Source organism: Calypte anna, chromosome 1 (genome assembly GCF_003957555.1).
Source record: "Calypte anna isolate BGI_N300 chromosome 1, bCalAnn1_v1.p, whole genome shotgun sequence".
Lineage (NCBI taxonomy): Eukaryota > Metazoa > Chordata > Aves > Apodiformes > Trochilidae > Calypte > Calypte anna.
Window position 1 is genome coordinate 131,787,382 of NC_044244.1, and position 26,936 is coordinate 131,814,317.

The 26,936-nt window shown below is 38.3% G+C and overlaps 1 protein-coding gene and 1 long non-coding RNA gene across 3 annotated transcripts in view; one reads left to right on the forward strand and one right to left on the reverse strand.

Moving 5' to 3' along the window:
• On the reverse strand, positions 1-3,590 carry LOC115600446. The gene is made up of 3 exons (XR_003988969.1): positions 3,287-3,590; positions 289-373; positions 1-87 (listed from the first exon to the last, which is right to left on the reverse strand). It is a non-coding gene; the product is annotated as an uncharacterized LOC115600446 (long non-coding RNA).
• Positions 2,780-26,936, forward strand: part of TUBGCP5 (tubulin gamma complex associated protein 5) — a 27,448-nt gene continuing 3,291 nt past the window's right edge. The window contains exons 1-22 of one of the 2 annotated variants that reach the window (XM_030469234.1): positions 2,780-3,053; positions 5,873-5,926; positions 6,004-6,112; positions 8,139-8,235; positions 8,825-8,935; positions 9,465-9,544; positions 9,918-10,053; positions 11,100-11,217; positions 13,731-13,820; positions 14,360-14,453; positions 14,697-14,943; positions 15,142-15,344; positions 16,058-16,173; positions 18,045-18,313; positions 19,264-19,462; positions 20,821-21,009; positions 21,816-21,998; positions 22,296-22,380; positions 22,487-22,607; positions 23,585-23,763; positions 24,504-24,629; positions 25,141-25,229. In XM_030469234.1, coding sequence (XP_030325094.1) covers positions 2,875-3,053; positions 5,873-5,926; positions 6,004-6,112; positions 8,139-8,235; positions 8,825-8,935; positions 9,465-9,544; positions 9,918-10,053; positions 11,100-11,217; positions 13,731-13,820; positions 14,360-14,453; positions 14,697-14,943; positions 15,142-15,344; positions 16,058-16,173; positions 18,045-18,313; positions 19,264-19,462; positions 20,821-21,009; positions 21,816-21,998; positions 22,296-22,380; positions 22,487-22,607; positions 23,585-23,763; positions 24,504-24,629; positions 25,141-25,229 — 3,074 coding nt within the window. In that variant the 5' untranslated portion in view covers positions 2,780-2,874. The remainder of the gene's footprint in view (positions 3,054-5,872; positions 5,927-6,003; positions 6,113-8,138; positions 8,236-8,824; positions 8,936-9,464; positions 9,545-9,917; positions 10,054-11,099; positions 11,218-13,730; positions 13,821-14,359; positions 14,454-14,696; positions 14,944-15,141; positions 15,345-16,057; positions 16,174-18,044; positions 18,314-19,263; positions 19,463-20,820; positions 21,010-21,815; positions 21,999-22,295; positions 22,381-22,486; positions 22,608-23,584; positions 23,764-24,503; positions 24,630-25,140; positions 25,230-26,936) is intronic. The other variant, XM_030469235.1, reaches the window with a different exon arrangement.

Sequence of the window (26,936 nt, forward strand, 5' to 3'; positions counted from 1 at the left end):
TTTCTTCTCCTGCCTTCAAATCCTGCTTGGCAAGTTGACTCCTCAGTTGAGGGTGAGAAGCAAGGGAGAGATTGCTAGGCCTTGCTGCTATAAATTGGCAAAAGGAAAATAGAAATGAAGCTTATGATGAGGAAAAGTATATAAAAAAAAAATAAAAATTTCAGCATTAAAGCCTTTTATGACTGAGGCAGCACAGATGTTATACATTTGTCCCAGCCCTTGTATCCTGTTTTGAAAACCAGCCACAGAACTCTGATTCATCAGCCACAGAGGGTGTACATTCATTACCTGGGGGCTTTAGGGTATGTGGTTCGTCCCTCCCTTATTGATGCCTCCAAGGGAATGGATCAGTGAACTGACCTGGGTTAAACTCCTGGAAAAACAGAAACAAGGCTATTTTTAACCTGAATCAATTCCCCGATTCAGGATTCAGCTCACTGTGTTGCTCCACAAAGAGCACAGCTGAGGGTGTGGGGGGAAATGGACTTGTACTGGGAAGCAGGAAACCTCTCAGACAGCACCGTCATTAAAGCCCATGTTTCATGGTACTCAGCTTGTCAAAAGGCAGCTGCTAAGATCTGGAATTCTTCTTGCTGCAAAAATCCCCCCTTTTTTTTTTTTCTTTTTTTCCCCTTTTTTTCCTAATGGGATACTGTGAAATGGGTTGCTGCCACAAAGGGCACAGCTGCCACAGGCATACTCCTGTCATGCTGCAAAGCCTGGAGCTTTCTCCCTGAGCAGAGATCAAAGAGACAGCATAAGCATGCTTAAATATATGGGAGATAACTACAGTTGGATTGTGTGAAGAACACCTGAAGGCTTAATATCTAATAATTTTGTCTAAATGCCATTCCTGGCATTCCAACTATCAATTACTAAGTTATATACCACTGCAGTGTCTACTGACTGTATAGACTTTTAATTAAAAACTAGGACAACAAATTATGTCATAAAACATTGTCTGACAAAGTCAAATAAAAAGACTGCGGCTAATCTAAAGTAGAAAAAACATACAATGTCGGAGGTGATGTAGGAAGATCAGTAAAGTTTTGCAGACATTTCCTTTGAATAAATGTTTAGTAAGTTAAGGCTTTAAAATAAAGGTCCTGGAGCAGAATCCTTCTGAGCTCATGCTCCTTTTGAGCATCCTGCCTGCAGATGTACTGCGGCCATCACTTCCTTGTAGTTCTGCACCTGAACCCTCAGATAAGATTTAGCCTACCTGGGTGAAAACACCCTAGTGTTTCTTATTATAAAAATCTCAATGTTATTTTATTGTTGTTAGGATTATGAAAATATATTAATTACTATATTTTTCATAATGCTTCACATTATGTTGATACATTAAACATATTTTAACTTAAAAAGGACATTTATGAGGCCTTCCTTCCACTACTCCTCCTGATCCATTAGCTACTACTGTAGTTATGCTAATATAAATTATTTTATGGAGATGAGGAATGAAAGACTTTTAAAAGACTTTTTTTTTTAAAGGCAGGTTACAGTCCAGTGGTTTTTTTTATGAGATCAAGGAAGGCAAAGCCCAAACACGAAGGACATGACAACTGCAACAAATCAGGGCCTGTTATAGGAATCAGTCCTGAGGGGAGACCTTATTGCACCCTGAAAGGCTGCAGCCAGGTGGGTGTTGGTCTCCTCTCCTAAGTAACAATAAAATGGAAAGGAGTGTTCTCAACTTGTGCCAGAGTAGGTTTAAGTTGGGTATTAGGAAAAATGTCTTCACTGAAAGGGTTGTCAGGCACTGGAACAAGCTGCCCAAGTGAAATGGTGGAGTGCTCATCTCTGGAGTTACTTGTAAGATGTGTAGATGAGGTATTTAAGGACATGGTACACTGGTGGACTTGGCAGTCCTGGGTTAGCAGTTAGACTTGATGATGACTTCGTTTTTTCCAAATAAAACGGTGCAATGATTCTATTCCGTGATCCTATGTACCAAATATCCACTAGGGGTGGTTCATCCAGCTGTGCAGAAGCAGGAGGCTCAGACAGGGAGGCACACAGCCAGCTGCTTTAGAAAAGCTGGGTGGCAGCCAGGCCTGCTGGTGCAGGGTGACCTCAGCAAGATGCAGAAATGCAGTCTCTTAGGTTTTAGGAACTCAGCAAATCTGACTGAAGTGGGTGACAGGGTGGCCCTCCAGAACACCTCTGAGTGACCGAGCATCCTACCCGAACTAAAATTAAACTTACAGAATAAACTCTACAAAGCAGAGCCGCCCATGGCTACTAATGGGTAATTATCACCCCGGTGACCAAGCCATGGCGAGGGTACTTGCCAAGAGCAGTGACATTTCCCCGACAGGAAGATGAGGCAGGGGTGTGGCTGGAGGGCTATGCCCACCCCAGCCCATCCTCTCCCGTCCCTCATCAGTTCCCTCGGTAAGCCGTGACAGGAGGAAGTGGGTGGAAGCTGCGCCAGGGGAAGTTTAGGCTGGGTGTTAGGAAACATTTTGTCACTGAGGGGGTTGTCAGGCATTGTTATGTCCTGCCCAGGGCAGTGGTGGTGTCACCATCCCTGCAGGCATTTTAAAGGCGTTTGGACCTGCTCTTTAAGGACATGGTTTAGTAGTTAGCTTATGGTGTTGGTCAAAGGTTGGAGGTCTCTTCCAACCTAAACATTCAGTGATTCTCTGAGGGCACCCCTGTCCCCCTGCCTCCGGCCCGGCGCACCCCTCCCTCCACATCCCCGGGGCAGAATGCTGTTCGGGGGTGCTGGCTCTCGCGAGAGGCACGGCGAAATCTCGCGAGAAGTGCTGCCCGCCCGTGGCGGCGGCGGCGGCGCGGAGGCGAAGGGCGGGAAGAGGCGGCTCCCCGAATCCCCCCCCTCCCCTTCTCTCCCCCCCAGCCGGTCCCGCCATGGCGGTGCCGCCGCTGGTCTCGCCCGGACACCGCAGCCGGTTCGAGCAGGAGCAAGACCGGGCGGTCCGCGCTTTGGTGCGCAGCGTGACCGGGCTGCCTGAGGAGGATGAGGATGAGGAAGAGTTGGGCGGCGGGCGGTTCCAGGCGGCGCTGAATTTCGCTTGGTCCAACTTCAGGTCAGCGCCCTCCAACCCCGGGGAGAAGATCCGCGGCTGCGGCCCTGCCCCTCAAGCCGCCGGGGCTGGGGGGCAGCCGGCGGGGCCTGTCGCCCCTCTCCCGCCTTGGCCCACCGGCGCTGCCGAGGGAAGGAGCCCCCTCGGAACCGGTACCGGCTGGCGGGCCGGATCCCTTCCTGTGTGCTGGAGCACCGCGGTGTGGTGTGACCCGCCTGGCAGCCGCTGCCACCTACCTGGTGGCTGCCGGGGTGTGGTACCGGGCCGTGTCCTGCCCAAGCCTCGGTGCACGGTGCCTGGGGTCCGCCCGCGGGTCCCTGTCAGAGGGCCGGTGGGGGGTTGCTCCGTCGCTGTGATTAAATTCGGTCTTTTAGGGCTGTTCTTCTGATCTCTGCAAAGAGATACCTTAGAGCATCTTCTTTTAGCCGGCAAAAAAATCTGTTTGCTGAAGGAAAGTGCAGAAATAGTAACTGTGTGTAAAGAACAAGTAAACAGAACTGCCAAATCAAGATAAAGCTTCTGGCCAAGAAGCTGCTTACATGAGAGGTTACAAGGCTGCAGAATAAAATGCATTTCGTGTTCTTTGAGCTTGTCAAAACTGGTTTTATTGGCCTGTAATGTGTATTATCAGCATCACTTTAGTGCTGTTACACTGACGTCTAAAATGCCCTTACTAGAACTTTACATTCTGCTCCTTCAGTTACCACTGTTGTCATTTCAGTGTCTGCTGCCAGTTTTTACATGTTTGGTCTCCAGTTTCCCATACCCTCCTTGGAGTCTTAAGCACTTGCATAATCTGATGCAGCAGGTACCCAAGCAATTTAAAATCAGTGCTACTTGTATTTTTTTTTAATGCTGTTTAAATCCATCTTTTGGAGTGAGTAATAATATAACTGCACTGAATTAAGTTGGACTGTGAATCCTAACTACTGTTAGGCTCAAATGAGCCTATTCAAATAGCCAGTGGTCAGCAGCAAAGGTCAGTCTGAGGTGTGGGAGATCTGGGTATGACTCTGACTGTAGTCAGTGTTTTGACAAGTTCAGCTCTGTTAAGTTTTCAGTAGGCTACTTGTACTTATTTGGAATATAGGAATATGGACAGCATCCTGGCATTGCATTTATTGGTTGTGTATCAGTGTCAGAATAGTTGCTTGTCAGTCATTATCCTCAGCCTGCAGAATGGTTTGGTGATGGTAACAGGGTTTCTTGGGCAGGTAAATGTGCCCTGTCTTCATCTCCTCTTGTGACATCTTTTGGTGACCCAGTTGCTGGTGTAGCTGTGTGGTCTTTTAGACTGGGAAATTATTGCTTTGAATTTGTTTTAAGAACAATGTCATTTAAACAGAGGGAGTGATGCAGAGCTGGTTGCAGGCTGTTTTGACAGGGCTGAGAAGAAAAGGGATTTTATGACAGAATTGTTGTCTAGGAAAATGGGTGTGGAACTTCAGCCTGAGATTGACTAATACTGTATTTACGAGCTGTGAGATCCTAGGTGGTAGCAGAAATTGTTTCTAGTTTCAAGTTTATGAATCGTGTGTTTTGTATTGTTGGATTTGATGATGTTTCGATGTTATAGTTCTCAGATTCATCTGTTCCTTTCAATGCAGTATGGTAGTTCACTTCTATTCATAATATTCCCATTTTGCCTAAAGAAATGTATACTTTTTTGGGGTGTGTGTGGCAGGGTCATTAATTAAACTTTAGGTAATAGCAGACTAAAAGAATTTCACTTACAACTTCCTTACAGCTTAATTTTTCTTTTCAGTAGAGATTTTTTGGTTATTTTTTTTATAGTTGTCTTTCCAGTCTGTTTTTTATAAACCTTCCAGTTCTTGTAGTTACCACCATTTTCCATTTGAGTTAATGATTTCCTCTGTAAACTGATGTTCTGTAGTAGATGAAATAAGCTACATTTCTTGACCTAAATGTTAGCTACCTCACTCATTAATGTTGTATATTATCATACTTTTGTTCCAAAGCCTTACATACAGCTCAAATAAGACTAATGAGTCCACACTTCTTTAGTGTGGACATGCTTTCATCCTAAAGTGATACTTATTAAAAATCTGTGCTACTTGCCTTACGATTTCATTTTCTAGCTTATTAGTTAGACATTGAGGTACTTTTAGATTGTCTTTCTGAATTCAGCCTGTTTAGCTTAAAATTTTGCTCCTGATCCAGATCCAGTAGTTCTCATTTCTGTCTGTCGTCATCAGAGTTTCCCAACTATATCCCGTACAGTTGTTTTTCTCTCTGTGGGACTGAGTACTCTAATTTCTTCTGCAAAGTTCATCTTCCCTTTCATGGTTTCGTATTTTGACCCTGTACATGCTGCCTTTGGTGCTCTATTTTCAGTTTGATTAAGCTCTCTTCTGGGCACTCTCCTTTGCTATTTATGAAGGAGTTTCATTTGGATTTAGAGGTCTTCCCATGTGGGTGTTTTGCATGTAGTTGTGATGCAAATATTTTTTGTGCATTTGACACGTATGCCTTTGGCAATATACTTCTTGATCTCCTCTCTCCACTTGGCTAACTGACAGCATACTTTGCTTAGTTTGCTGGTACAGTGTTAATTTTCCATTCAGCTGAAAATGTTGGTTAAATGTAACCTGTATTCCATTTTCCCATCTTTAAGGAGAGTTGCAGTTAATCCTTGAGTTAAGAGACACTAAGATTAAAACTTGTTGACATTTAAGTGCCCTTGCTGAATTAAATGGGTTATTAAATTAGTAATGTTGTTCTCATGTATGTAAATGAGCATTAATTTCTTCTTCATTTAAGCTTCCTTTATAAACATGTTGTAATACAGATTTCTTACACAGATTTCACCGTTTTCTTGATGTGAACAGTCACAAAGTAGAGAGGACGATAGAAGGGTAAGTTTCATGCTTATGGATTGATAATGGATTAGGTAACTTTTTTGAAGCATTTTTGATACTATTTTTGTTATCAGAATACATGAGAAATTGATAGTTCATTCTGACCTTGGAAAAGCAGCAAGCTGGAAAAAACTAACAGAAAAATTTCTGAACTCACCACTCCCAAGTACAGAAGAAACAAAGGTATGTACGATGAAATTTTTTTTTTTTTAACCCAGCACCTCAGCGTTTATACTGATAATTGGGACTTCAGTTGTTGTGGAAGTTGCAGATGACTTAGCAGTGGGTTTTGCTGTTGCTCTTCAGGTCATGAATTTTCAGGGTTGCATTCTTTAGTGTCCTTATTTGTTTTAGAAATGTGTTTGTTGTCTTGTCAGGGTTTCAGTATGCATGGTTTCATGATTAAAGTGACATAAAACATCTGCTCTGCAATGAGACTATGGTCAACATTGTGCAAATGTCCTCTGTGTTCTAGAACAACACGTAACTGAACAATTCTTACCTTTTGCATGCTTTTTTCACCTTAGGGTAGTACGTCTGGATGTTTTCATTTTACTGGTTCCAAATGGAGTGTTCCTGTCCTGTAGCTTCCTTATAGAGATTACCTGTATGTTTCAACTTGGATACATTTTGTATCAAATCAGTGTAGGAGGTGGAGTGAATGGATATGGCAAAAGTTACACTTAGGACACTTTTCAGTGTGATATTTAATAATGAACGTGATCTTTGAAAACTGAAAGTTCCTGTTATTTGGAAATTTAAGCCTGTGAATTAAAAGTTGTTTCTTCATCTAATGATATTCTTTAATAGTGCTGTGTGTTCTGAGTTGTAGTCTGGTTTTACTTCCTATTGAACTGATAATTCCTTTCTTTCCACTGCTTTAGATTTCCTCTAATTTGTGGGGAAAACCCTGGAACACTCAAAGTTATAGTTACTGTACTGTGCTCTTCAAATTTTTGAAACAATACCTTTAGTTGTGCTTGGTTTGAGAGTCAAAGAAAATTAGAACCAAACAAACCAAAACAAAAGGCCAAGCAAGTACCTAATACTTGAATGTTGCAAGTATCCTAGGATTTGGGAGAGATTTTTTTGTTTTCCCTCTTTTGAAAATGCAACTGGGGTATAGCTGGAGAGAGATAATATCTTGTATTTGGGAAGTTAACTGCCTTTAGTTTTAGCAGTGGCACATAAATTGGAAGATTGAGTATTTATCAGTATTATGACTGGTAAATTAAACACCAGCTCACACGTGTGATTCTGTCAATGACTTCTGAGTTTGTTTGACAAACTCTTGTAGAGTCCGTAATGTTTGATAGGAATGTATTATATTCCATATATATGCACTTGATGAGTATGATGCTGCCTTATCAGAAATTTGAGAAATTTTTGTTGTTTTTTTTTTTTAATAAAAGTGGATCTCATTTCCAAAGAGCTATGTAAGTGTGTATATATATGTGTCAATATATAGGATGTAGGCAGAAAAATCTCCATGTGTTTAGCTATGAAATGAAAAATCAGGCCAAAGAAAAGCCTTTGGTTAGTAAGAAATTGTTGTGCTGTAAGCAGGTAGTAGAGAATAGGCCATAACACAAATCTCTGCAGCATACCAGTGTGGGCACAACCTGAATGAAGGCCCCTGTTCACAGCTGCATTAGTGCAGTATAGGAGTTACAGATGCATTTTTAATGCTTTGTGTAGACTTTCAGATGAGGGAAGATAACAAGAACATGATATGAAAACGTAGTGACTATAGCAAAGTGTTTCAGCCAACTTCATTTTAGCCTCTATTTAAATAATCAGCCATACGAATAAGGGAAACTAAGACTTGGTTTCCTCTAGGCTCACTACTTGTGTCCTTTTGTCTCATCCATGTTAATGTAGCTGTCCATTATCACTTGCCCACTGGTGGCTTCCTGCTTTCACAGTACTTCAGGGCTCCTTTTCTCTATTTTCCATATTCTCTTATTATTAGCTCAGTAAGAAGCAGCTTATGATGTGGCTACTTTTGAAGTATTTGTATGTTTATTGCTAATTGGTAGGCAAAGAGGATGGGTAACATTCAGTATCATGCTGCAGATATGATTTTTGTAATTCATGGCTGGGGAATGGGGACCAGCGGGGAGCATTCCTGCAGATAATAGGCTTTTAATGCTAACTGAAATCTTCTAGACACTTACTGACTTGCTTTTCAAAAAAATGTGTTTTAAAGACAGATACACACTATTCCATACTGTCTCTTCTGTTGTGTTTATCTGATTCTCCATCCAACACCACCTATGTGGAAAAGCCAAGAGTCAAAGAAGTGGGTAAGTTCACAAAATGTTCTTATTTCTAATAAAAGATAAAATCCATTAGCACAATCCATTAAGAAGGACGTTTGATTATCTCATTCACTTCAAGGTACTTTATTGATTATCTTTTTATGATTTACGCATTTAAAATAGCCTGCAAATTTTTCCTCCCCCATTTATGTTACATCACCTAATCAAGTTTGCCAGCCACCAAAGTTCCTCAGGAGCTCTTTTTGACTTGTACTGCTGTCACTCACTAATGTTCTCCACCAATTCAGCTGTGCTTACAGGATCAAAGACAGGCAACAGGGTCTCTACCCTCAGTCTCTGTCTTGCACCTCGACAGGAGGTCTTCTGAAATGTCTTTGGTGGTGTAAATTGCTTTATTTCCTATGCAGTCAAGGAAAGGGAGGTACCTTTGAAGGTTTCCAGAGGGAGATCCTAGATAACTCGTTGCTAAAGCAGGGCTGCTTCACTCAGTGCCTAAAAATGAGGCTTGTGCTTAAGTTTGAGTGGATACCATCCCACATTTGTTTACAGTGTTGTATCATAGACTGAAAGAAGAATATTTCAGACTAACCTAAAGAAAATCTTGCATCTTAAGATTCCTTTTTGAATGATCTCTGCACATTCCCTCGGCGGTGTTTTGAATGCACTTTCAGCCCATTCCAGGAATGTGAATATGAAGAGGTTATCTCAAACAGCACTAATTACAGTTGAGTAAGCTTCATGTTTAAGATATAATATATTGTAAGTGTGATTGTTATTTTTAAAGTATTACACATCACATCATGGATATGTGGTGTCTTTTTCAGAGAGTAAGACAGTTCTTGCTTCATGTTGTGTACAGTCTGGGATCCCTGTGCATATGTAAATTATACATTTAGAATGTTTCCACTGAGCTAAATGGGACTGGTCATACTAAGTGATATGATGCATTCTTGCATGTTTTTCCACAACGTAATGTGAAACAGATGAATGTGATGATGGCACATGATGTTACATATTTTGAATGTGTGAGCAATAGAACTGAGAACTGAGGAATAAGCATGGTTGTTATGTCACTATTCACATGTCATGTTGAAAATCTATAACCTTGTTAAAGGAACAGTGGTGTAACCTTAAGTGGAAGGGAATGCCTTTTGTTTTAGATTTAGAATAACAACAAATTTTAGCTTTGAAAATGTTTTTTAGGGGAAAGTCCAAGTTATGTGACACTATTTTTATATTTATCCTTCCCTTAGAAAAGGAAGAAGAATTTGATTGGGGAAAATATTTGATGGAAGGAGAAGAAATTTACTTTGGTCCAGGCATAGACACACCAGTAAGTAATTTCACAGACACAGGCAGACACAAATACAGACACAAGCAGATTAACACTGATGCAAATGCTTTTGTTCTTCACCCTGTTTGACTTAGTCCTGCAACTAACCATGCTCCTTCTGCTAACCATGCCTGCTCCTAATCAAACTTGGTGTAGTTCTGTGATCTTTTCCAGTTCTTTTATTTATGTGGTTATTAATGTTATGTATGACTTAAACCAATCTCTGGTAGACAGTTATATTAGTCTTAGCTCTCTGAATTAACTTCTTGGTGAAAGAAAGAAGGGTATAGTTTATGTTTGGCTTGAATAGGAAGTTAAGAGATCTGTCTGCTGTGTTGTACTGAAGTGTGCTGGGTTTTGTTGCACTTTATAGGATTGGTCTGGAGAAAGCGAAGAGGAAGAAGACACTCAGCCTTTGAGCAGGGAAGACTCCGGTATCCAGGTAGACAGGACACCTTTAGAAGATCAAGATCCAAATAAGAAAACAGTACCTAATGTTTCCTGGAAAGGTTAGAATAAGCTGTAATTCCTCTGCTGCAGTCATACATACTCAAAGCCAGCAAACTAATGCAGTTTTATTTATTACTTTTGATGAGGTATTATGTTTTAGATGTAAAGCTGTAGTTTTAAGGTGCACCTTGTTCACTGCTGCTTGTTTTGTTTCTAAAAGTAAAGAAGTATTGTAGAAGATTTGATCTCGTTTCTGTTGTTGCTTGGAGGAAGAATTCTGTTTATTTCTGAAAAAATAGATACAGATGTTCCAATGTAGAAATAAAAACTTACACATTAAATGCAGAATGTGATTGTATGGATATAATGTAAACTTTTGTTAATTATCAGAATACTGAAACAAAATTTATTTTGAGAAGAGAAATGGTTGACTCCATTCTGGGTATGAAGCATTTTTGGAGAAATATAATGAAGACACTAGGGGCTTACTCTTGAGTAGCTTCAGGGAGTACTAGCTGTGTCTGTATTTTTGCATAAGATGTTGTAGAGGGTACCTTGCATACAGGGTGTCTCGCATAAGAAGACAGCATATGTTCATATATTGTATAAGCAGTAGCTATGTATCTGGCATTAGACAAAGTTTTCCTGATAATAACATCTAAGAAAAAAAAAAGAACAACATTTTTAGGTAATGTACTGAATGGATACTAAGAGGGAACATAGTGACAAAGTTGGAGATATTTGGAACTTTTTTTTTTTAAGTCAGCTTGGTTTGGTATATATAGTTTGAGGATTGCCTGAGACAGAAGCACGTTTTTGAGGAAGAACAGGAAACTACATAGTTTATTATATTCAAGTTTATTTTTTAGGACTTCTGCAACATTTAGGAGATGAGGCATTTCTGTATAAATTAAATTGTGCGTGATGGTGTCGTGTATTGTGTGTCTGGTAAAGGGTAAATAGTTGTTAACTGTAACTTATTTGAAAAGCTCTGTGATTGTGCAGCTGCACGGACAGGCTTATTAATAAATTTTGCATGTATTTTATATGCACTTCCTGGATAAATAAGATCACATCACAGACTGTCATGTGTCTGTTTCCACAGTAGGTGAACCTGATGCCCGAAGCTGGCTGGAGCAGCATGTAGTTCCTCAGTACTGGACTGGAAGAGCTCCTCGCTTTTCACATAGTTTGCACTTGCATTCTAACCTAGCTGCAGTCTGGTAAGAAAACAGTTGCACTTATATATTCCTTGGAGGCCTCTAGTGCTAAATCATTACTTTATTAAGCATGAAGTCATATCAATTTAGTTAAAAACAGAATTAAAGTAATATGAATTTATAAGATGAACAAACGAGTTGGTTTGGTTTTTTCCTATTAATAGATTCTTTTTCTTTAATTTAGTTTTTATTATATTTGTCATATCAGAGAGAGGTTTTTCTTTTTCAGTTAAAACAAATCTTATTGTTGAATTTTGTTTGGGCTGACCCTTACAAAGGTCTCTGAGGTGTGTTGTAAGTGGTCCTGTAAATGAGTAGTTCCCTTAACTTTTTGTTTGGTTTTGGTCTCCTCCTTACAAAGTTAGTCTTAAAAACAGATTTTGTATGTGAAAGGAACATGAAGCACAGCCTTGTGATCTGCTGTGGTTTTGGAAAGAAAATCAGAGGAAAATCATTAAAAAAAAAAAAGCCTATTTGTTCTCCCTGACCCAAATTATGATGTGTCAGTTTTGCATTAATACAGGTCACTAGATTTGTCCATGATTCCTTAAATAATTTCTTCATCAAGGAGTTGAATTTTTGTGTCAATTGATTATCTAGACAGTTAAGAACCAACACATACAGTGAATATTGGGAAACCAGTAACACAGTTTAACACTGGCCCAGCTATTAAACCGAATAACAGATGCTCTCTATTAATCTCTCTCTCCTCCCTGATAAAGAAAGGAGAGAGAATAAGGGAGAGACACTTAGGGGTTGGAAACTAAACTACACAACTTTAATGAAACAGTAAAGATAAATAGGAAAAATTACTAAATATATACAAATATACAGGAAAATGGAAAGCTCATTCCTCCCTCCTCTCCCCCTGTTAACTCTCACGTCACCACTGAGGCTGCAGGGCAGCCCTGGGAAAGTCCAGGCTGGAATCCTGGGGTCAGCAGCAGTTGGGAGCTGGAGGCAGGAACACACAGATATGGGCTGGCACGAATCAGGACCACAGGCAGAGGAATGGACAGAATCCTTCCAGGATGCCGAGTGAAGGAAGGGAAGAAGGGAAATCCGGAAATCATGGCTTGGCCCTCGTGATCACTCAAATTTATACTGAGTGTGACGTATATGGGATGGAATACTCTGTTTGGTCAATTCTGGCATCTGTCTTGTTTGTTCCTCCCCAAAGGAGGGCTCAGGTGGGACCTCTGTGTCCTCCTGGATGGTAAAATGTTTTCCTCAGAGCTGAGCAGTGTCCTTGGCTCTACATACCAGTCTCTAGCAGTAACTGTAAACATCAAGTGTTATCAGTTCTAGAAGCACACACTGTCTGAGAAACTTGCTATTAATTTCAGCAAGTGCAACTACTTAAAGATGTTGGGGAAACAGTTCAGAAATATACAGGTTGTGAGCAATCCTGACTTACTTCAACTTAGGCTACATTGGGTTAATACTTATTGAGGCCTAGTTAGAGGCCTGAGAATAAGCTAATGGGAAAGAGATAACTAATTGGCAACAGGAGAGGAAAATAATTATGTGAGAAGATGGTTCCGTGAGAATGGTATGTTGATTGGAATACAAAGCCACCCGCCTGATAACATAATATAAATAAGACTTCTCTATATATAGTGGATGTGAGTTCTTAATAAACGATTTTCCTGCAATCATATTGATGCGTACATGGAATCCTTAAGCCTCCGCAGATTGTTTTCCCACATAAAGAGACTTAGCTGAAAGCAAGAAGTACAAGACAGAAAATCACCTTTATCCTGGCCCAAGCCAGGACACATAGAAAAAAGCAATTTTGTTTCTGTTGCAATGTTACAAGCAGATCGATGGTTTATGTATGTGTCTGTGATATATAATCAGTATTACTTAATTTTGATTTTTTAATTTTGACCACAAGTACATAAATTTTGTCACAGGTTATATTAATCAGTCAAAATGCTTGAAATGTAAATAATTGTTTTGTAATTCGCTAAAACATGAAAAATATGGTGGAAGGTTTACAAAGATATAACACAAGTTTACAAGGGAAAGTTATTCGGTGGCTGTGAAAGTTTCCATTTCTTAAGTCAACTTGTGGGCTAAAGTGTGAGTTTTCTTATATGGGTTAGTGAAATTTTGCTTTTTAGCTTAGTATTCTTAACAGAAAGTATCTGAATAATTTTATTCATAGTATTGAATGGGAAATAACAAGACAATCAAGGATCAAAAAGGTTTTTTTAAAAAAAAAGGTAACCCAAAACAACCCAGATACAGTAGCTCAGGTATTAGCTACTTAATTGCTTGTTTTGCTGTATATGATGAGATAACATTTGAAAGCTTTCTATAGTATTTTGCTTAACAGTATGAAAACAAATGCTGCTTTTGTTTAAATACTTGAAATGCCCCCATGAACACTGAATCTACGCAGATATAACTAGAACGAAACTGGGCCTTAAGATTGTTGTTTCCTTCTTACTTTCAAGTGATTCAGCTCTTATTTCAGCCATTAAATTGTTTTCATTTCCTTTTTTTCTAAGGGACCACCACTTGTACACCAGTGATCCTTTATATGTGCCAGAAGATAGAACACTCGTCACTGAAACTCAGCTTATACGGGAAACTCTTTGGTAAGAGCAACATCAAAATCTGGCATCTTAATGGTTAGTATTTCTCTCAAAGAAATGAGAGATTTATCTTTAAAGTTGTGTCTGAAGAAGGAATTATTTCTGAATTTTTAGCTTGCAGGATTACTGACAATAAAGATGCTGCTTATGTGTGTTAACCATTCAGATTCACAAAGAATTAGCTGACTGCCTCTTATATGCACTGATTCTTCCAGTCTAACTGTTAAGCAGCAACTTGTTTGTCTTCTGCTGCCATGGAGTTTTAATAGTGTCCAATTTAGAAAGCAGGTTTGACATATCCTATAGCTGGAAATTACCTCAAATGGAAAGAAACTCCAAGAGGGGTTTTCTTTATGCCAGTGTTTTATTGTTTTTGTTCTAGCAACAACTTAGAGTACCACTAGCGTTGTAGTTGATCTGTGGTCCCCTTTTATTTGAAGAAAAGAAACTTCAGGCAAGGGAGGGCTAATTCTTTTATTAATTATGTATTTGTAAGTCTATTAAGGGAGAAAAATTAACTGCTCTTTTTGTTCATTTTCAAGGCTACTTTCAGGAGTGAAAAAGCTTTTTATATTTCAGCTGAATGATGGGAAAGTGGCTGTGCGGAATGATATTATTGTAACTCATTTAACCCATGTAAGTTGTTTCTGAATTTCCATGTTTCCACCATTGTTAATTTTGTTTAGTCAAAACACATCCATTAATAAAATTGAATGGGCTGTTCCCATATATGAGAACAAGGTGAAGTGATAGAGATGGCATGTTTTTAATGGATTTTAATTCATAGAAATATCTTGTGACTTAGTTTTAGTCTTTATAAAACACACAGTTTTATTAGATTCTAAAAAGTGTGGTTGTTTTTTTTGTTTTTTTTTCTAGAATTGCCTGAGATCTGTATTGGAGCAGATAGCAGCATATGGTCAAGTTGTTTTTAGGTTACAGAAGTTTATTGATGAAGTGATGGGACACAGCCCAGAAAACATACTGCATGGAACAATTTCCACTCCAAAGAAAGCCACTGAAGCCCCATTCAGAACCTATCAAGCTTTTATGTGGGCCTTGTATAAATATTTCATTAGCTTTAAAGAAGAACTCACTGAAATTGAAAAGTGTATAATCAACAAAGGTACTGTGCAAGGCAAATTTTACAAGAGGGGGGCACCCAAGGAAATTTTTCTAAGAGGGAAACATGCAAAACATTACAGAGATACGTATTGGAACTGTGAATGGTGCCATGTTGCATTTTAAAACCTCATTGATAACATTGATAAGTTTGATTTTTCTATTGGATGTTACATTTATACGTATTTGGATTTTTTTCCAGATAAAACAGTCACACTTTCAATAGTAATAGATAAGTTGTCTCCCCGACTGGCACAGCTGAAGGTACTTCACAAAGTTTTCAGCACAGGAGTAGCAGAAGTGCCACCTGACACTAGAAATGTTGTGAGAGCATCTCATCTGCTTAATACTCTCTACAAAGCTATTCTTGAATATGACAGTGTGGGAGAAGCATCTGAGCAAACGGTAGGGACACTAATTCCTTCCTTAGTAGACCAACACACTGGAATATTTAGTAACTTACATTTCTTTATGGTGATAGAGTGTGCCATTCAGCCAGCAAGGACTGAAGACAAATTTGATAGTCATCAACATCATGCATTACTGTTAGCTGACATGAGTTTGCTCAGCCTGGGCAAAATCAGATATATAGGAGATCATCAGCAGTGTGTTTTTAGGACTGGGGGGCAAAACTCTGGGGAATTGGGGGCCAGGAAGATGTTAAGAAAGAGGGAGCTTTGAAATAGTTTTGCCTCTTTCTGTTTCTACAGCTGCATAATTCAGTTAATGCTGAAATATAGGGGTTTTGGTTTTGACAGGAACTTTTGTACTATACTAGTGAAAATACAGTAGATGTCCTTTTGTTTCCTGTTTTCTACATTATAAAACCATAGAAGGGTTTATGGCTATCACTTAAGAGATGCTAGAGTGAAAGGAAAACAACTGTGATGACAAACAAAAAAGTAACACAAGAAAGCATGCACAAGGAGTGCTTCCATTAGAACTACTGAAGCTCAACTATTTAGTTTAAATTGTAATCTTTAAAACATCCCTAAGTGTAGTTATGTATATCTTATGACCTATAGTTACATGATTAAGAGGTTTAGCTTTGCTATATTGCTTGTAATGCTTATTGTAAAAACATGAAGCCACTTCTTTCTTTCTTCCTTTCAATTCAGGTGTCTCTTCTATTCTCTCTCTGGGTTGAAACTGTGAGGCCATACTTACAGACAGTGGATGAATGGATAGTCCATGGTAATTTGTTTGATCCTGCAAAAGAATTTATCATTCAGAGGTAGGATTGCTGATATGGACACACATAGTGCTGTGCAAGCATGAATACAAAACCTGCTGTGGAACTTGAGATTGCCCTTAGGGTAATTGCATTCAATAGGGAATCCTACGAGGTATTGTTCTGGAACAGAGAGGTTTTAATTTTTGCATCTATAATAAATAATCAGCAGCCTGACTCTCAGTTTGTTGACTTTTCATAAAAAGAAATTCACCATTTTTCAAATTAAAGATTTTTGCAAAAATTTAAAAAATAAACTATTTTATTCTTTTATTAATCTATAGTTATTGCTGATATGGTGTCTTGAATTACCTGCATACATAGAATGAAAATGTAACTTAGACTTTTAGCTCATAATTAATGACCAGTTTCCTTCCTATCTGCAATAATTAGCTGAACCTCTGCTAAGGTGGCTCAAGGTGAGCATGAAGAGAACAACTGCAGTATTGTAATAAATCCCTATTGGCTGAAATCTTTTCTAACATTATTGTGTCCTGCTTGCCTTTATGTTGTTCTGCAGTTGTGTTCTGACTGCTGCCAGCAAGGTTGATTTCAACTTCTATTTGAACTTAATTTTAATTATCTAGTATAGGTTGCTTTCCATCTGACTTCAAAGACCAAGTTGGGTATCTGAAGTAAATAGCATAAAAGAGCAAAGTGAAGCTAGGAATTGAGTTTCACCTACTCTTTATGAAGTGTTTCAACTTCCCTAGCAGTATTTGCTTCGTTGTGGGTATTAAATAAATCTGCATGTCAATCACTAATAATTTTGTTATTAGGGATGAATGGCATTGTGGACAAATTTAATTATAAGTATTTGATTTGCCTTGGTTGGGTGTGGTGATTATTTGATATGTATTTTTTAATCTGTTGTGAGATAATTATTTATCCTCCTAAAGCTATAATCCTTTCATAGAATCATAGAATCATAGAATTGGCTGGGTTGGAAGGGACCTCAGAGATCATCGAGTCCAACCCTTGAACCACCGTTGCGGTTGCTAGACCATGGCACTGAGTGCCACATCCAGTCTTTTTTTAAATATCTCCAGGGACGGAGAATCCACTACTTCAGTGGGCAGCCCATTCCAATGACGGATCACTCTTTCCGTAAAGAAATTCTTTCTAATATCTAACCTAAACTTCCCCTGGCACAACTTAAGTCCATGCCCTCTTGTCTTGTTGAAAGTTGTCTGGGAAAAGAGACCAACCCCCACCTGGCTACACCCTCCTTTCAGGTAGTTGTAGAGAGCGATGAGGTCTCCCCTGAGCCGCCTCTTCTTTAGGCTGAACAACCCCAGTTCTCTCAGCCTCTCCTCGTAGGATCTATGCTCGAGTCCCTTCACCAGCCTGGTTGCCCTCCTTTGGACCTGCTCCAGAACCTTGATATCCTTCCTGAACTGGGGGGCCCAGAACTGGACACAGTACTCAAGGTGTGGCCTCACGAGGGCTGAGTACAGGGGCAGAATCACTTCCTTGGACCTGCTGGCAATGCTGTTCCGGATACAGGCCAGGATGCCATTGGCTTTCTTGGCCACCTGGGCACACTGCTGGCTCATGTTCAGCTTCTTGTCGATCCAGACTCCCAGGTCCTTTTCTGCCTGGCTGCTCTCAGCCACTCTGTCCCCAGCCTGTAGCGCTGCATGGGGTTGTTGTGGCCAAAGTGCAGGACCCGGCACTTGGCCATGTTAAACCTCATCCCTCATGCCTTTCTGAGGCATCTAGATAGTTTATGATGGTTCATATAGTTTTGAAACAGCTTCTTCACTATTCTAAAAGAAAGATAAAGCATAGAGCAAAGATGGTACACATTTTCTAGTCAGAAAATTTCATATTTTGAACAAGGAAGTATTCAACAGCTTTTTATTTCTTCACAGAAACAAAAATGTTCCAGTTAATCACAGGGATTTTTGGTATGCTACCTACACATTATATAGTGTGTCAGAGAAGACAGAGAATGAAGAAAAGATGAGTGATAATGCCAGTGCCAGTTCTGGCAGTGATCAGGCCCCTTCAAGTAGGCAACACACTATGGTCTCTTTTCTGAAACCTGTGCTGAAGCAAATCATTATGGCTGGAAAATCCATGCAGCTCTTGAAGAATCTTCAGTGCCAAGATGGCTCTCCAAAGCAGGCTGCATCAAGAGGTGAGATGTTAGTTTGTGCACTGTTGTGCCTTAAGATGTCTTAACATTATGGATGCATTTTTTATAGTAATGTTTTTGTGATTTTAGAATGATATAATTATCTTTGTTGAATGTCATTGTCATGGCTGGTAACTTGAGGCCTGATTGAAAACACTCTTCCAATGCAGATAAGTGAAAAGGGCAAAGTGAATAAAGATTGAGTGTTCCCTTTGCTTTTTATTCTGTTATATTTTTCCTAAACTTGTTTTCATGTGCTTGCAAAACTTTTTTTTTCCCTTAGGAACCAAGCAAAAACAGCTTGCATGGGCTAATAATAAAGCTGTTTTGTTATAATAAATAGCTGTTTTTTCCATCACTAAGTGGTTAAAAAATTCTGAGCTAGCATGTGGAACTTTCGTTTTGTTTTTTTCAAAAAAAAGCTTACTAATAATTAAGTGAAATATATTTGGATATTTATGGTAATTATCTTGACTGATTGCAAAATAGCAAAACAGTGTAACCAATATGTATCTGCTGATTTTTTTCTTCTTCAAATACATTGTTTTGCTGTTTCTTGATGTTTAGAAGTAGAGATAGTTTAATTATTTTGGTAGGCTTAATTCCCTCTTTGCTGGGACACCATAAACAATTCTAGTCAATACTGCAGGGTTGTTTCAAGTGCTAAGAATTCATTGCTTTTGCACGTGAAGGGAAGTTCTCTTAATAGTCCCAGAAATGCTTTGTATTCCAGACACCCATTCAGCAATCCATTTGAACACTCCTAACTTCAGGATTTGGACTAATCCTACCGGTTTGGCGATATTGGTTAAATCTGTATTTTCCTTCAGAGTAGTGTAAATTCAGTATGCTAAAACCGACAGAGTAAATACTGGACTAGAGAGGAGTTCTTGCAGTTCAGAACATTTTCTCTCAGAACAAAATCTTAACATGGGATGTGTTGCCCACTCTAGATGCTGAACGAAAGAGTTTGTATACGCTGTTCTTGGAGTCGGTGCAGTCTCGCCTGCGGCACGGGGAAGAGTCTGTTCCAGATATGATTACAGAACAGCAGGCCACAAAGCAGAGCCTGATAAAGATGCAGTCTATAGCAGAAAGGCACTTGGAACTGGATGATGTCCATGACCCACTGCTGGCTATTAATTTTGCCAGGTAAATGAATGATCTTCCCTCTGTGTTGTTGCAAACAAGCGAGTGCAGCATTAAAGAGGAGCACTGGCAATCAGCAGCAGGAGCTTCGTACACATTACCCTTGTGCTTAGTTACAGAAAACAAATTTAAATTTGTGAAGAATCTGCTGCTTACATCTGTTAGCATAGAAAATGAGAGTGGTCATAAAAGGCTTTCAGCAAATAGATGTTTTGATAGTGAATGCTGTTGTGAATTCTAAACTTTTAAATGTGTTTGCTTGAAATGTGTGCACAAGGTCGTTGATTTGCACCAAGTATATTCTTCGGCAGATGCAGCTTCAGCTATGCTGTGCTCAAGTAATTTAACTTTAAAGCCTTCCAAAATTTATGTTAATTGCATAAAAATTATTCATTCTTGTAATTAGAAAAGTCAGAGGTTGTAAATGTCTTGGAAATTAGCAGGAAAGATAAACTCTGAAAATCTTGTCTATTTCGTGATTACAGATACAAAGTAGCTTTTAATGTTTTTTTCTAAATGCTAATTTGTGATTTACATGTTTTGATTTCAGTCCTAGGAGGAGTTTGTTTTAAATAAATCATAATTAATAGCAGATAATGCTCCATTATGTCCCTTGTTTTTTGGGACTATTTTGTTTATCAAAACTGATAGATTAATTGACTGATTCATCCAGTCTATCAAAGTGATACCTGCTGTGAGCTTGGTTTCCACTTACAAGTGTGTTCAAATAGAGAGTAGCTTTTTACAAATTGCTATAATGATTCCATCCTTTTTGTGACAAGATAATTTAACTTACGAAGTGTATACTGCAGATAATTCTCTTCCCATGGTACAATGTTTCAGATGATATATAAGGGATCCCATACTTAAGGTACCTCAAACCAGGTCTACCTTTGGTGGTGGTGGTGGGTTTTGTTTGTTTGTTATTTTGTTGTTGTTCAAACTTTAACTTTGTTTCTGTAATTTTATTTTACTTTCCTTGGGAAATTCATCTAACTGCTGTACATGCAGACTGTACATTCATAAAGATCCTATGATAATGGATTTGTTTAGTAAGCTGTATAGGTTTTGAATTTGATGTTGCTTTTTCAGAATTACTCCTTGAGCAATTACAGTATCACAGTATGCCATCCTTTTTGTTATTCCTGTTATTCCTGGTCCCACAAAACCAGTATGAAGAATCACTTAATAGGCTTGATATGTACTGTGGTTATGAAACAGCTTTTATTGCTTCTGTGCTATGTTTTTAGAGCAGAGGATCCAATTGATCCAATTAAAATCTTCGTAGGTACTACATTTTTGTGTTATGTATTATATGAATTGTAAACCTTCTTCCCTAAGTAGTTTGTTTTACTTTGAAGGCTGTATTTGGAACAGAGTGACTTTCATGAGAAGTTTACTGGTGGGGATGTTTGTGTGGATAGATCCTCAGAATCAGTGACCTGCCAGACTTTCGAGCTGACATTAAGGTCTTGCCTTTATCCACACATAGACAAGCAATACTTGGAATGCTGTGGAAATCTAATGCAAACTTTAAAGAAGGATTATAGGTAAGGAAGTAGATCTGTTTTTCCTTAATACTTTTCTCTGATTACCAGTGGCATGCGATACACTAAAAGCAAGAATTTTTTGTTGTTTTTCTATTCCAATTTGATAACAACAAAATCAGTAAGGAAGAAAGGGGGATCTAAAGTGATAGAATCCTGGGTGAAAACTTAGTCTAAATCAACAACAAAACTGTCATTTGTCATCAGTGCACATTCAATAGAGAAATTGTTTCAAACAGTACTTTTAATAGTGTCATTTGAAACCGGAAGACAAATTTTAGGAAGCCAGAGTATATTTGTATAATATGAGATTCAGTTATGATACTATAAAATCAGAAGAAAAAAAGAATAATGTGTGGTATTTTTATATTACTTAGGGTAGAATAGCCTATTCCCTTTACCTTTCAGGTGGTCATAAGTAGTCATGCTTTTCTCTTTCTGAAATAATGAATTATAGTCATGGTTCTCATGAGAGTTGTAGCTTTACTATTCTTCCTACTTTATCCAGTAGGAAAAATCATAATTTTCTGGGGCTCCATAATAAAGTCTCTTCTAAGACAGGACAGTCCCTGCAATTGCATCTCCTTCCCTAAGTTGTGTTTATTTTGGTTTTGTTGTTGGTTATTTTGTTTAATTGAACATATGAAGGCTGTCTGAGGATGAAGCAAAGAATTCACTGTTGACTTCATAAAGTTAGTGTTCAATACTGAGATACTGTACTGAAGATATTTTTTCTCTGGGACAGTTGAGTTGTATTTCACTTACGTGATTAAGACTGAGGAAACGTGACATGTTTCTTCCCTCTTTAGGCTTGTAGAATATTTGCAGGCAATGAGAAACTTTTTCTTACTTGAAGCTGGAGATACCATGTATGACTTCTACACGTCTATTTTTGACAAAATTAGAGAAAAGGAAACTTGGCAGAATGTTGCTTTCTTAAATGTTCAACTTCAAGAAGCAGTTGGGCAACGCTATCCAGAGGACAGTTCAAGGTAAAATGCAAAATTCTGCAAAGTATACTCTGTTTATGTTTCTTTCACACTTACCTGTACTAATATATTTAACTTGCATAGTGCAATATTTATTATTACATTCTCATTACAAGAATGTGTTTGAATCTGAGCTCAAACTCAATGAAGTTTTGAGCTATTGTTATCTCTTCTGCCCAAGTACACCAGATTAAATCAGACTATTGGTATTTAGCAATAAGAAGTAAAAAGAAGATAGTTAAACTAACTACTAGTTTAAAACAGGTTGTTAACAATTAAATCATTTACTTCCTCGTATAGGTTGTCTATATCATTTGAAAGTGTTGATACAGCGAAGAAGAAACTCCCTGTCCACACCTTAGATGGTTTGACATTGAGTTACAAGGTAGTGAGTTAATATTGCTGTAGTTCTTATTCAAGAACGGATTTTAAATGTTCTGCTGAAGTGACTTGCATTTTCTCTCTTGATTTCGCTCATTTTTTTTTCTCAGGTTCCTTGGCCTGTGGATATAGTTATAAGCCTAGAGTGCCAAAAAATTTACAATCAAGTTTTTCTACTCTTACTGCAAATAAAGTGGGCCAAGTATAGTCTAGATGTTTTACGATTTGATGGTAAGAAACTTCTTCATTGAAAGATACTCTAAAAATTTGTTCTGTGGTCTAAGTAGTGTGCTGCTTTCTCCAGTAAGTAGTATAAACCAGTCAGAATTTTGATTCATTCTATAAAATACTAATCTCCATTAGCTTTGCAAATTAGGTACATTAAGCAGGGTATGTTTTTCACTGGTTTTCAGCCTCAGGGACATCACTATTTATTCATGCATGCCTTTTGTTGCTTTGATTCAGGTCTAGTTAGTTATATTGCAAAATTGTTACCTAATCCTTCAGACCTTGCTGTTGAAAGAAGGTCTGTCTACCACACCCTAATGTTTTGCTTTATATAACCCAGGTTTTTATGAGTAGTACCTTGCAAACAACTGAAGAAAATAGGATGAAAAGTACTCTATAAATAGAGATTGAAATAGTAAGCAAGATAGTTTAGAATACATACTGTGAGCTACAATTTAAATATTAAGGGATTGTAGAAAGAGATCTCATGATGTCTCCTTCATCAGGTTAATGTTTATACTCTTTCTGTTCCATATAAAGTAGATACATCCTTCATGTTCTAGAAAAATAACTTAGAAAATTAAAAGATCATCTGTGTTTCACACATTAGTTAAGTAATTCTTTTTCTGTAAGTATGTAAAACTAATGTGAATGTAAAAGGTATGAAAACCTATTGTTTAAACTTTATGGGTATGGCTTTGTGCTTAATTCTTTTTCCCCTTTGTGGAGATAGCATGCTTTTTTTTTTTTAAGTAGATTTTTAAAATCCTTCACATAATTAGCATTTCCTTTTGTAGCATTTATCAGATTGTATAGTACATATTCTGTCAGACTATTCAGTTTTAATAACACATCTGAATCGCAAGAAAACCTTACATTAGTATTGTGTGCAGAATAAGAAGTAATAAATCTTAGTTTTAAATAACATTTTAGGTATGTCATAAGGAATTCAATATAATACTCATGCCTTTTCTTTTTAGAACTAGTCAGTGCTGCAGAAAACCCACAGGCTAAGGAAGGAACTTCTTTAGAACAAGGAACACCTTCCGTATTTGGACTGCAAACAGAAAATATAAAACAACAAATACATCGCATGTTCCTCTTACGAGTGAAACTTATGCATTTTGTAAACAGCCTCCACAACTACATCATGACTAGGGTCTGTCAATTTCCTTTATTTTAAAATCTTGTAGTTGGAAATGCAGTATTAATTTTCCTTTAAAACATAAAGAAAACAAAACCAGAAAGCAAAATCTTAGTTCAGTACCCTTTCTGCAAGATGGTTGTGAGCTAAATGTTTAAATTTAAACTTGTCCATTTTAAATGAATAATTCTAAAAATGCTTTAGAAGTTCTTTATGCATATGATTGTCCTTTGGGTATTATTAGTTCTTTCTGATTGTTTATCCCAGTGACACATGACTGAAGCACAGTCATGTACAAATAAGTTTCTCTCAAGCTGCTGCTCTATTAAGAGCTGTTGTGCTTATATAAGTGTTACTACTGCCATTTTGGTTAAATGGATCCTTCTCAAAAATCTCTAGTACACACATACTAGAGATACAAATATAAAGGCAATGCCTGTCAATTCATATCTGCCCTACTATTGCCTTTTTTTCCCCATTAATATAATTAATACACTCAATCATCTCTTCCCGGGATAGTCTGTCTGCCTTTGTGTATTGGCAGTATTCCTCTTTAGATGAGGAATGTCATTGTGGAGTTATAAGAGTTCAGATTTTTTGCTGTATTGCTGGTAATTTGGACTGTGAGCCTTATGTTTGAGAGGAAAAAGTGATTCAGGCAATTTTTGGCTATTAGAAAAAATAATAGAAATTGGAAGAGAGTCATAAGCCTTTGTGTGCAACACAGAATTTAATAAGTATGCTCTTCTCTTAAGATTCTTCACAGTACAGGCTTGGAGTTTCAGCATCAGGTAGAAGAAGCCAAGGACTTAGATCAATTGATAAAGATTCACTACAGATACCTGTCTACAATCCATGATCGCTGCCTACTGAGAGAAAAGGTGAATAAAGAAATCGTCATATTTGATATATTGAGTTTAACAGAACAAGAAAATAGTTTAATACTAATTATGCTGTCTATTTTGCAGTTCATCCATACTAAGCAGTATATAGGTACTCTCAAGGAAATGGTAGCTTTTCCAGAATTACCACTGAGGTACAGTTTCCCTTGCAAATCCCAGCTTAATTCTGTTAAGGAGAGAAGATGTACTTAAATTCTCTGTATTGGATTTTACATAACTGCTTTGTTCCTAAGTCATGGCAGGATCAGAACAAACTGAGGTTTGGTAAGGTAATGATATCCCACATATTGGCTGCTGAGTCCTCAGTAAAACACTCAGCCACGAAATGAGTTGAAGAGCAAACGCAAAATACATCTCAAATATGGAACAATTACATAGAACTTGGGAGGTTCTTTTTACAGATTGGATAATTGGTGTGTGATGCTTTTGTGTTATTATGCCAAACAACAAATTTCTGACTTTACTCCTTTTGTTTTAATTGCTATTCCAGGTGAGCTTTGTGAAAGAAGCTATAATGAAAGTGTTAAATTTAGTATTGATGTTTGCAGACCGTTGGCAGGCTGGTCTGGGAGCTTGGAAGTGAGTATACATACCTAAAATACTACATGGACATAATTTCACAGCTCAGAATATGAATTTGAGATATTTTATGTGTGGAATGGCAGAATCTGGTCAATGTTCTACAGCAGATATCAGAAATTAATTTCTTTTTTTATTTAATTTTTAAATACCAAATAATATTCTTTTTATTAGCAATAGTAAAATTTAGAACATAAGTTACATGCCGTCATGTCACTATATAATCAGTATTTTCTATTCAGAGATGGAAAATATATAACTTCTGAGTGTTTGAAGACACTGTAGAGCATAGCAATAAAGAGGGTTTTCCTGTGTACTTGTTTGTAATGTTAAACTGAGAGGTTCACAGGTTTGGTTTAGGATCGTGTTTCCTGGTGATGATTGAACATTGTAGGCAGCTGGATGCTTACATTCATTCAATGGCTTTTGGAAAGTGAGGTTAGTTTGACCTTCATTCTGGAAGAAAACACATTTTTTTTCTTTAACAAAAATAGTCATCCTAATGTAATCTAAACATCCTTAAGCTTATAATCTGAACTGTCTAAAAAAAATCGTGTGAAAATGTGAAGGTGTGGAAGTAATTGAAAGTTCTGACTTTGGTATCAAGATTTTCAGGCATGTTTGATTCCATTGGTTCAAATGCTCAAATTCTGAAATTATTTTTGGTCTAATTTTTCCTACAGTACTTCTGTAGAAGCAACCTGGAATGGGTGTCATATTTGGGATTTTTAGAAAAGATGTGTGCTTCCTTATGTGTCATGATCGAAGTTAGAAACCTGTCTATCATTTCCAAGATAGGATTAATGCACTGATCTGTGAGAATAGACTATTTCATTTGGATGGGACCTAAAATGATCATCTAGTCCAACTGCCTGATGACTTCAGGGCTGACCAAAAGTTATGTTATTAAATACATAGTCCAAACGCCCCCTTAACACTGACAGGCTTGGGGCATTGACCACCTCTCTAGGAAGCCTGTTGCAGTCTTTGACCACCCTCTTGCTAAAGGAATACTTCCTAATGCCATGTCTGAACCTGCCCTGATGCATCTTTGAGCCACCCCTATGCATCCTGTCCCTGAATACCAGGGAGAAGAGCTTGGCACCTCCTTCGTGTTCCCTCCCCAGGACACTGTATAGAGCAATGAAGTCACCTCACCCCTCAGCCTTCTTTTCTCCAAACTAGACAGTCCCAAAGTCCTTAACCACTCCCCACAGGCTTTTCCTTCCAGTCCTTTCACCAGCTGTGTTCCACTCCTCTGGATGCATTCAGAGACCTTCACATCCTTCTTAAATGGTGGGGCCCAGAACTGCACACAGTGCTGAAAGCGAGGCAGCACCAACACTGAGCACAGCAGTATAACCACCTTTTTTGACTGACTGACTGCTGATGCTGCAGGTGATGCACCCCAGGATGGAGTTTTGCCTCTTGTCTGCCAGGGCACACAGCTGGCTCACACTGAGCCTGCTGCAAACCAGCACCCTCTTCTGCAGGGCTGCTCTCCAGCCACTCCTCTCCCAGTCCATACTGTGTATTTCTGCTTGTGTAACCTGCTGCTTGAAGGATGAGTGGTAGTGGGCAAGTCTCCAAGGCTGTGTCTTAACATGCAAGGGCTGATCTGTGGCCCTGAGGCCAGCTGGTGGGGACTGGCTGACAGATGTATTTTTCAGGATTAATTCTTTCTGGCACATACCTAGAATTTGGATC